Source organism: Nerophis lumbriciformis, linkage group LG31 (assembly GCF_033978685.3).
Source record: "Nerophis lumbriciformis linkage group LG31, RoL_Nlum_v2.1, whole genome shotgun sequence".
Taxonomy (NCBI): domain Eukaryota; kingdom Metazoa; phylum Chordata; class Actinopteri; order Syngnathiformes; family Syngnathidae; genus Nerophis; species Nerophis lumbriciformis.
Window position 1 is genome coordinate 7794872 of NC_084578.2, and position 12109 is coordinate 7806980.

The window sequence follows — 12109 nt, forward strand, 5'->3', positions numbered from 1 at the left end:
AACAAATCTTCCATCTTTTATGTCTTCCCACAGGAGGGCAGAGCTACGGTCAACCAGGACACCAAACTGGACAACCGAGTGATTGATCTCAGGGTAAGTCGTTGTCACTATGACCTCCACTATGAAGAAAGATGTGTAGCTTCGCGGGAAGAACTGTAGGTTTCAGTGCCTTAAAGTGATGGCGGTATCATCACAAATCCATCCCTGGCCACCAAAATGTGTCTGTTGAGAAGACATTCCCGACAGGACATTTGGCTCAGTGAGAGATTTTGTTTATCTGTGGCGCCAATATCTAGTCTGTCAGCTTGGGCAATGAGTTTCGCCGTAACAAATATTTGCATACTACATATTTGTACGTTCCAAGTACTGCAACTGCTCTGCATGATCAGGGTTTATGCGGGTCATTAAAAAGTCATTGAATAGATTTTGCAAAAATGAAGGCCTAAATGGCACTAAAAAGCATTACAATTGGATGTGAAGAGGCATTAAAGTAATTTAATGCGGAGAAATCACACATGCTATTACCTAATCACAAGTCGGCAGGCAGCAGTTAACAGTAGAGATGTCCGATAATGGCTTTTTTGCCTATTTCCGATATTGTCCAACTCTTAATTACCGATTCCGATATCAACCGATACTGATATGTACAGTCGTGGAATTAACACATTGTTATGCCTAATTTTGTTGTGATGCCCCGCTGGATGCATTAAACCAGGGGTGCTCACACTTTTTCTGCAGGCGAGCTACTTTTCAATTGATCAAGTCGTGGAGATCTACCTCATTCATATATATAATTTATATTTACTTATTTATGAAATATATGTTTTTGTTAACAAATTAAAGGTGTTTAATGATAATGCAAGCATGTTTAACACATATAGTTAATATTGTTAATACATTAAAGGTGTTTAATGATAATACAAGTATGTTTAATACATATAGTTAATATTGTTAACAAGTTAAAGGTGTTTAAAGATAATGCAAGCATGTTTAACACATATAGTTAATATTGTTAACAAGTTAAAGGTGGTTAAAGATAATACAAGCATGTTTAACACATATAGTTAATATTGTTAATACATTAAAGGTGTTTAATGATAATACAAGTATGTTTAATACATATAGTTAATATTGTTAACAAGTTAAAGGTGATTAAAGATAATGCAAGCATGTTTAACACATATAGTTAATATTGTTAACAACTTAAAGGTGTTTAAAGATAATACAAGCATGTTTAACACATATAGATTCCTTTCTTTCATGAAGACAAGAATATAAGTTGGTGTATTACCTGATTGTGATGACTTGCATTGATTGGAATCAGACAGTGGTGATGATAACGTCCGGATTTTCGAATGGAGGAGAAAAAAAGTCCTCCTTTCTGTCCAATACCACATGAAAGTGGTTGGTTTTTGGCATCTTATTTGTCCAGCTTCCGTACTCCTTTGTATGCACTTTACAAGAAATACATTGTCGGCAAACTCCGTAGCTTGCTAGCTTGTGCACGCCAGCTTTCTGAGACTCTTATTTTGGTAGCGCAGGCAGGATGAAGCAAAGCTTTTATTGTGCAACTGTGCAGTCGGTCTTTGGAGTTTTGACGACAGGTACGGCGCCAGAGTCTGTTGAAATAAAGTGTTTCTCGCCTTCCAGTCGGTAATTTTAATGAGCTGGCAGCAGCCAGCGTCATCTCAGAAGACCCTCGGGTGCCGTGAATGTCAATCAAGTGACGAAAGTGACGTCATAGTGAAGATTTATGATCGCTCATTTTTAGGACTATTTTTTTAATGCCTGGCTGGTGATCGACTGACACACCCTCCGAGATCGACCGGTAGATCGCGATCGACGTAATGAGCACCCCTGCATTAAACAATGTAACAAAGTTTTCCAAAATAAATCAACTCAAGTTATGGAAAAGAAGTGCCAACATGGCACTGCCATATTTATTATTGAAGTCACAAAGTGCATTATTTTTTTTAACATGCCTCAAAACAGCAGCTTGGAATTTGGGACATGATCTCCCTGAGAGAGCATGAGGAGGTTGAGGTGGGCGGGGTTTGGGGTAGACGTAGCGGGGGGTGTATATTGTAGCGTCCCGGAAGAGTTAGTGCTGCAAGGGGTTCTGGGTATTTGTTCTGTTGTGTTTATGTTGTGTTATGGTGCGGGTGGTCTCTCGAAATGTGTTTGTCATTCTTGTTTGGTGTGGGTTCACAGTGTGGCGCATATTTGTAACAGTGTTATAGTTGTTTATACGGTCACCCTCAGTGTGACCTGTATGGCTGTTGACAAAGTATGCGTTGCATTCACTTGTGTGTGTGAAAAGCCGTAGATACTATGTGACTGGGCATGCAAAGGCAGTGTTTTTAAGGCACGCCCCCAATATTGTTGTCTGGGTGGAAATCGGGAGAAATTTGGGAGAATCGTTGCCCCGGGAAATTTTCGGGAGGGGCACTGAAATTCGGGAATCTCCCGGGAAAATGGGGAGGGTTGGCAAGTATGACTGGGAGACGCAACTGCTCTGCATGAAGAGGTTGAGGTGGGCGGGGTTTGGGGTGGAGGTAGCGGGGGGGGGTATATTATAGCGTCCTGCTGGAAGAGTTAGTGCTGCAAGGGTTTCTGGGTATTTGTTCTGTTGTGTTTATGTTGTGTTACGGTGCGGGTGGTCTCCCGAAATGTGTTTGTCATTCTTGTTTGGTGTGGGTTCACAGTGTGGCGCATATTTGTAACAGTGTTAAAGTTGTTTATACGGCCACCCTCAGTGTGACCTGTATGGCTGTTGACCAAGTATGAATTGCATTCACTTGTGTGTGTGAAAAGCCATAGATACTATGTGACTGGGCATGCAAAGGCAGTGTTTTTAAGGCACGCCCCCAATATTGTTGTCTGGGTGGAAATTGGGAGAAATTTGGGAGAATGGTTGCCCCGGGAGATTTTCGGGAGGGGCACTGAAATTCGGGAATCTCCCGGGAAAATGGGGAGGGTTGGCAAGTATGACTGGGAGACGCAACTGATCTGCATAAGGAGGTTGAGGTGGGCGGGGTTTGGGGTGGAGGTAGCGGGGGGTATATTGTAGCGTCCTGGAAGAGTTAGTGCTGCAAGGGGTTCTGGGTATTTGTTCTGTTGTGTTTATGTTGTGTTACGGTGCGGGTGGTCTCTCGAAATGTGTTTGTCATTCTTGTTTGGTGTGTGTTCACAGTGTGGCGCATATTTGTAACAGTGTTAAAGTTGTTTATACGACCACCCTCTGGCTGTTGACCAAGAATGCTTGCATTCAATTGTGTGTGTGAAAAGTCGCAGATATTATGTGATTGGGCCGGCACGCAAAGGCAGTGCCTTTAAGGTTTATTGGCGCCCTGTACTTCTCCCTACGTCCGTGTACCACTCCGTACAGCGGCGTTTTAAAAAGTCAAAAATGTAACTTTTTGAAACCGATAACGGTAATTTTGGAACTGACACCGATAATTTCCGATTTTACATTTTAAAGCATTTATCGGCCGATAATATCGGCAGCCCGATATTATCTGACATCTCTAATAAAGATTATCATTATCAAACATTTACAAGTGTGTCTATACCAGGGGTCGGCAACCCAAAACACTGAAAGAGCCATATTTGACCAAAAATACAAAAAACAAGTCTGTCTGGAGCCGTAAAAAATGAAAAGCCGTATATAAGTGTTATAATGAAGGCAACACATGATGTAAGTGTCTATATTACCGTTTTTTCGGAGTATAAGTCGCACCGGCCGAAAAAGCATATTAAATAAGGAAAAAAAACATATATAAGTCGCACTGGAGTATAAGTCGCATTTTTTGGGGAAATTTATTTGATAAAAGCCAACACCAAGGATAGACATTTGAAAGACAATTTAAAATAAATAAAGAATAGTGAACAACAGGCTGAATAAGTGTACGTTATATGAGGCATAAACAACCAACTGGTATGTTAACGTAACATATTATGGTAAGAGTCATTCAAATAACTATAACATATAGAACATGCTATACGTTTACCAAACAATCTGTCACTCCTAATCGCTAAATCCCATGAAATCTTATACGTCTAGTCTCTTACGTGAATGAGCTAAATAATATTATTTGATATTTTACGCTAATGTGTTAATAATTTCACACATAAATCGCACCCCCGGCCAAACTATGAAAAAAAACTGTGATTTATAGTCCGAAAAATACGGAATAGCCTACTATCAAATTGACTGTGTCGCAGGCTCAAGCAAATCTTTGTTGACAGACATGTTAAAATGTAATATTCTACACATTTTTACTTTAGAAAACATTAGTAAATTAGTAACATTAGTAAATAGCATTGCATGTCCTCCCCGTGACTGCGTGGGTTCCCTCCGGGTACTCCGGCTTCCTCCCACTTCCAAAGACATGCACCTGGGGATAAGTTGATTGGCAACACTAAATTGGCCCTAGTGTGTGGATGTGAGTGTGAATGTTGTCTGTCTATCTGTGTTGGCCCTGCGATGAGGTGGCGACTTGTCCAGGGTGTACCCCGCCTTCCGCCCGATTGTAGCTGAGATAGGCTCCAGCGCCCCCCGCGACCCCAAAGGGAATAAGCGGTAGAAAATGGATGGATGGAGTAAATAGCATGTTAGCATTGATTAGCTTGCAGTCATGCACTGACCAAATATGCCTGATTAGCACTCCAACAAGTCAATAACATCAACAAAGCTCACCTTTGTGCATTCACACACAGTACAAAACGTTTGGTGGACAAAATGAGACAAAGGAGTGGAATACGTAAACAAACTGTTGCGTCACAGCCCACACTATGGTGAGTTCAAGAGCCGCCGAAATTAGTAGGACAAAACGATGTCCACTAAATACTCTCATCAGTGAAGCATACACACAAACATATTAAACAGTGGGCTTTCGAACAATTGGGAAAGTTTGTGTCATGTTTGTCCTCAAACAAAAAACATACTAAAACAAAAAAAATATGTCTCCCCCCCATCTTTTTCCATTTTCAAACCTTTTTTAAAAATGCTCCAGGGAGCCACTAGGAGCCGCGGGTTTCTGACCCCCGGTCTATACAGACAGTTGTAAGCTAATTACAATGAATTAAAAAGCATTGAATTAGATGTGCTAATGCCTGCAGAAACTCTGATGATGTTAGGATAGTTTCTTTCCTGGCGGCAGTATAAAAATGTCAATGGAAATTTGAAGTCCCCCCCCCCCCCCTTCCATTTTCTATTTGTGCGCTTTATTCCGCCGTTTAACAAGACATGTTGCAGCAAATACGATTTGACACTCTTTTTGCTTTAAAAAAATGAAGCCAGACAAGTTGCTATCAGTGCAATATAAATCACTTCTGCTATAAATCTATGTGGGAGGGACGTTGTACTTAGGTGAGCAAAATGCAAAATGTTTCCTCCCACACACACACATACTTGCAATGTAGGAAAAGCGCTTAAACCTCAGCACCCCCAAGTACTGCATCTCACAACAACACCTGTTCCTCTAACACTCTGCACTTTGAGCCCTGTGAAGCTATAAAGTGGTTCCTATGCTGGCAGACACTCGGAAAGGGGACCATAAAACCCTGCAAGTGATGTAGTTGCTACCATTCTTTAAACACAATGTGCTTTGTTTTAGAATGCCCGGAGAAAAAAAAAAAGGTTACCTGATTTAATTTAGATTGTGCAAATTAGTTAGACTGAGCTGTAGTTCTCTTGTTGAGGAAACAAATCTGTGCACGTTGGTCTAGGCCAGGGGTCGGCAACCCGCGGCTCCGAACTTGATCATTCTGATGCGGCTCAGCTGCATACTTGCCGGCCCCCTGATTTTCCCGGGAGACTTCGGGATTTCAGTGCCTCTCGCAGAAACCACCCGTAATTAATATTCTCCGATTTTCACCCTTGCAATAATTCACCCTTGCAATAATAATAATAAGGGCGTGCAGTGACGGTACAGCATTTAGCACCCTCTACAATCTGTATTGTCAGCGTGCCAGCCCAGTCTTTTGTTATATGCATTTTTTGCTAGCACACATAAGTGACAGCAAGGCATACTTGGTCAACAGCCACACAGGTTACACTGACGGTGGCCATATAAAACAACTTTAAGACTCTTACTAATAATGCGCCACACTTTGAACCAAAACCAAACAAGAATGACAAACACATTTCGGGAGAACATCTGCACCTTAACACAACATAAACACAACAGAACAAATACCCAGAATCCCATGCAGCCCTGACTCTTCCGGGCTACATTATACACCCCTGCTACCACCAACCCCCCCTCTGTGCGTCGGTTGAGGTGAGCGGGGTTTGGTAGCGGGGGTGTATAATGTAGCCCGGAAGAGTTAGTGCTGCATGGGATTCTGGGTATTTGTTTTGTTGTGTTTATGTTGTGTTACGGTGCAGATGTTCTCCCGAAATGTGTTTGTCATTCTTGTTTGGTGTGGGTTCACAGTGTGGCGCATTATTAGTAAAAGTGTTAAAGTTTTTTATACCGCCGCCGTCAGTGTAACCTGTGTGGTTGTTGACCAAGTATGCCTTGCTGTCACCTACCTGTGCAAGCAGAAGCCCCAAGCAAAGTGTGGCTGGGCTGGCACGGTGGTTGTAGTGTGCGCTAAATGTTGTGCCATCACGGCACGTTCGAGAAAATAGTTGCCCTGAAAATCGTAGTTTGCCGGGAAAATCGGCAGACCGTACGGCTTGTCAAGTTTGACGCTGTCAAGCGTCATTCATATAAAACCCGCGGGCCGCACTAACATTAAATTTTCATATTAAGGTGTGGGCCGCATGACTGAGACCCTTGGTTTATACATAGCACAAAGCAAAAAAAAACTTTGTAAACAGTGTTTATCATGTTAAATTTCAAAAGATTTTTGCGGCTCCCATTGTTTTCTTTAATTTGTGAAACTGGTCAAAATGGCTCTTTGACTGGTAAAGGTTGCCGACCCCTGGTCTAGGCGTTACTTTAGCTTTTTGATTCTGCGCATATAAGGAGTCTTTCAGCTGAGAATTTGCATTGGAAGCACGTGACGTCGGTTTGCTTTAGAACATTGTAGGAAAACGGGTGTATTCGTAGTGGACTGCCTTTAGGAAAAATGTTGCATTTAATGCAAGAAAAGCAAGCATGCCTGATCAAAGCGGTTAAAAGAAGGCTCCACTTCCCAAAATGGTTTAGCTCGATGCTAATTGTCATTGGAAATGCCATATATATGCTGCTGATTAGCACTAAAAACGTCCACATTTGGTAATTAAAACTATAACTCATACAGTGTTATGTAACTGTTCCCATCTTTAGAACAAGAATAGCCTTTTAGCATTTGTAAATGAAATAAAAGTCAAACAATGGGAATTAAAGAGACACTATAGTGTTGTTGGAGCTGGAACTACTGTATTTTCCAGACTTTCACCTGTTATTCAAGCACCAGGGCTTCGTACTTAGTGCAAAAAGCACAATGAAAGGTTTAAATGAAAGAAGACCACCAACTGAAAGCATGAGACGCTTCCTCTTGATTGGTTCCGCTCTTACCTATACGGAAGGCAGCAATGTGCATGCGTCAATGATCACAATTCACCCTGTATGACCATAAATTATGGTGTTCCCCAGGGATCCATCTTGGGGCCTCTCCTTTTTATCCTATACATAAATGATTTTGTAAACTCCTCCGAAACTTTTCATAAAATAATTTTTGCTGACGATACAAATTTGTTTACCTCACACAGGAGCCTACACGATCTACAAGTAACTGTCAATTCAGAGCTTGTGAAAGTAGATTCCTGGTTCAAATGCAATAAGCTCTCACTTAATGTAAATAAAACAAATTGTATTCTATTTCGTTCTAATAAAAAGCGGACAAATACTGAGCACTGCCATATCAACATCAATGGGCAGGAAATACAGAGAGTGTACTCCACAAAATTCCTGGGGGTCATCATTGACGAATACCTCAATTTCAAATGTCACATTAGCCATCTGTTAAACAAATTATCCAAATATGTTGGCCTGTTCTTTCACCTTCGTCATTATCTTCCTCTCTATGCTCTACTCACACTATATACAACTCTCTTTGAACCACATCTAAACTACTGTAATGTCATCTGGTGTAACACCTTCCCTACCTACCTCCACAAATTAGAATCCATGCAAAAGAAAATCATACGGGCCCTGTCATGGTCCAAGTTTAATGCCCCCACTCGACATCTATTCCATAATTATCATCTCTTAAGACTGACAGAGTTCAATATTTATCAAAATGCTTGTCTAACCTATGAAGTCATTTACAGGCTGAATTTAAGGCTCTGTAGCTTGGTTCCTATCTACCATCCCCAGCATGCCCACAACACTCGTAACTTAGATCTGATATCAGGGAAACATCGTTTACTGGATTGTACCGCTCGAAGTGTTGTATGCAGGGGACCAAAGATTTGGAACCGGCTTAATGAGAGCCTCAAGATGCTGTATCCATTCTCCAACTTCAAAAATAAACTGAAAACTTACCTATTAACCACCTATATTTAATGCCTCATGTGGGGTAGACTACTGTTGGGTTTTGCATGGTTGAATGAATGTATGTATGTATGTATGTGTATGCTTGCTTTAGTACTATTATCTTGTGTTAATCATATAGCGTTGTTTTTTGTTGTTATGCTTGCTACGATGTTTCATCATTCCATGTATATACTATCCTCTGGACCCCCTGTCAAAAGCTTCTTCTAGCTTATTTAGGGGACCCTTTCACGTACCAACATCTTTAAATGATGATATCTCAATACTATTGTAATTGTTATATGGTATTGTGAATAAACTTGAAACTTGAAACTAACTAACTCTTAATGAATATGTTTAATATCTAGAGTAAAAATGTTGCAGTTAATGCCAGCAAAGCAAGTATGTCTGACCAAAGCGTTTAAAAGAAGGCTCCACTTCCCAAAATGTGCTAGCTCGATGCTAAATGTCATTGGAAATGCCATATATATGCTGCTGATTAGCACTAAAACCGTCCACATTTGGTAATCAAAACTATAACTCATACAGTGTTATGTAACTGTTCCCATCTTTAGTACAAGAATAGTCTCTTAGCATTTGTAAATGAAATAAAAGTCAAACAATGGGAATTAAAGAGACACTATTGTGTTATTGGAGCTGGAACTACCGTATTTTCCAAACTATAGAGCACACCGGCATATAAGCAACACCCACTTAATTTCAGAACAAAAATATATTTTTCCATATATTAGCCGCACCGGACTACAAGCCGCAGATATATGCGATTTGAAATGAGTTATTTACACACTTTAACTCAGTGGTTCTTAACCTTGTTTTAGGTACCGAACCCCACCAGTTTCATATGCGCATTCACCGAACCCGAACCGTAATCATAAAATGATGTTATTATATTAAAGAAATACTAATAAAGATATATTTTACAAACGGAAAGTTACATGAATGGACACAAGAGTCCATGTTTACATCTCATTGTGCAACATGTGAATGTTTTAGTTGGAACTAAATGCGATATCTGAAAGGGGTACACATTATTTCCAAAGCAGGACCCCACACCCAGACATATAATACTAGTACACAACTCATGAAAAACAATATGTTATAGTCATTGTAAGTAGGCCAAAACACTTATATTAGAAAATAATCTCATGGAAATTGCTGCTGTCATTTGATTACAATAATTAAACATTGAGCTTGTTATTTAGTCAGGTTTGGGACAGGTGTGCTGCAGGTGTGACCACAGTGCATGTGCACGTCTGACGCATGTGCGCCACTGAATGCTCCAGGAGTTTTTGCGTTTGCACATACATGGAAAATTAGAGGGAACATTGTTTGGGGGTATCCATAATACGCCGACAGGGAGAGGTTTTTATTTACACGATGAGTTGGGCGTGTCTTGACCTGAGGCCGACTCACCGAACCCCTAGGGTTCGATCGAACCCAGGTTAAGAACCACTGCCTTAACTGTTTCCAAACAGTGTCTGTAACAAGGCAGTAAAACGGATGATCAAACAAAACAGAAGTCATCGTCATTGACCCACTCGCTGCGGAAGCTGGCGCTCCAATCAGCTAAACCAGGGGTCGGCAACCTTTACCAGTCAGAGCCATTTTGACCAGTTTCACAAATTATTGAAAACAATGGGAACCGCAAAATTTTTTTGAAATTTAAAATGAAATAACACTGCATACAAAGTTTTGTTTTTTTTGTGCTATGTATAATCCAGGGGTCTCAAACACGCTGCCCACACCTTAATATGGAATTTGAATGCTGGTGCGGCACGCGGGTTTAATATGAATGACGATTGTCAGCGTCATGCGTGCCGTGATGGTACAGCATATAGCACCCACTACTAGCAGCGTGCCTGACCAGCCACACGTTGTATGGGCTTCCGCTTGCTCACGTGGTTGACAGCAAGGCATACTTGGTAAACAACCACACAGGTTACACTGACGGTGGCGGTATAAAAAAAACTTTAACACTCTTACTAATAATGCGCCACACTGTGAACCCACACCAAACAAGAATGACAAACACATTTCGGGAGAACATCTGCACCGTAACACAACATAAACACAACAGGACAAATACCCAGAATCCCATGCAGCCCTAACTCTTCCGGGATACATTATACACCCCCCGCTACCAAACCCCGCCCACCTGAACTGACGCACAGAGAAGGGGGGGGGGATGTGTTAGGGAGCAGGGTTGGGGTTGGGGCGAGGTTTGGTGGTAGCAGGGGTGTATAATGTAGCCTGGAAGAGTCAGGGCTGCATGGGATTCTGGGTATTTGTTCTGTTGTGTTAAGGTGCAGATGTTCTCCCGAAATGTGTTTGTCATTCTTGTTTGGTTTTGGTTCAAAGTGTGGCGCATTATTAGTAAGAGTGTTAAAGTTGTTTTATATAGTCACCGTCAGTGTAACCTGTGTGGCTGTTGACCAAGTATGCCTTGCTGTCCCTTACGTGAGCAAGCAGAAGATGCATGCTGTATAACAAGTGGTTGGGCTGGCATGCTGTTAATACAGATTATAGAGGGCGCCAAATGTTTCACCATCATGGCACGCCCTTATTATAGCTGTAAGAGTGAAAATCGGTGAAAATTAATCCCGGGAGTTATCTGCGAGAGTCACTGAAATCCGGAAATCTCACGGGAAAATCACTGAAATCCGGAAATCTCACGGGAAAATCGGGGCGTTCGGCAAGTATGCTGCTGAGCCGCATCAGAGTGATCAAAGAGCCGCATGCGGCTCCGGAGCCGCGGGTTGCCGACCCCTGAGCTAAACGGACGCAAAAACTCCACGGTTTATTGAGGAATTTGTGAAACTGAAACAATGCAAAAAGAATGCCGTTATAAGTTTATAATGCTAACACACTAACGAGGCTAGCTTCATTACATTAGGATAGCACGTACAAATATGCATGAAAACAGTCTTTCAGCTATTAAGTTTGGTTTACCATAAAGTTCAATCCTGTTTTTTGCTTATAGTCCAACTGTCCGGATAATTGCAATAATACAACAGTATCCAACACAGAATCCAGTTGATCTGTTGAAAATAATGACCAGATAAGTCAACTAAAAGAAGGCCAGGCGTCACCCGTCTAGAAAAGTGTTCATCAAACTCGAAACTCGTCTGTGGTAAAAATGTTGCCACATTACAGACTCGACTGTCTGCTGACGCAGGTCTATATTTCTCTGCTATGAGCAAGGCCGACTCAGAAAAAGATGTCAGTTAGACAAGCACCCTCCAAAGTACGCAGACACTCACACACTTCACGTGTACTTGAGATAGGGAGTGTTCTTCTGTGGTTCCGAACAACAGGCCTCAATTGTTTCCCACATTCAACTGATAGCCCAACATTATCTTTATGAGTCATGGAAGTTCAGTTCAAGTTTATTGGTTAGACACCTGATTAAAGACGTGTCTTTAGAAAATATTACCAAGACTGGGTTAAATAGGGACAAATCATTTGATAGTTGACCAATAAACAAAAAAAAATTGAAAATGTTATTTAATTTTTTTCGCCTTTTGACCATATTGTCATGCCAGGTTTATTGTTCACTGTTAGGCAAATTGTCTGGATTTTCCATCTTCTTAATTTGTACACTACAAAAAAGAGCTGGCAAA

General features: G+C 41.2%; 1 protein-coding gene across 1 annotated transcript in view; it reads left to right on the plus strand.

Annotated features, from left to right (window-relative positions):
- dars1 (aspartyl-tRNA synthetase 1) overlaps positions 1-12109 on the plus strand; it is a 144541-nt gene that overhangs the window by 83140 nt on the left and 49292 nt on the right. The window contains exon 9 of the mRNA XM_061926611.1: positions 34-93. Coding sequence (XP_061782595.1) covers positions 34-93 — 60 coding nt within the window. The remainder of the gene's footprint in view (positions 1-33; positions 94-12109) is intronic.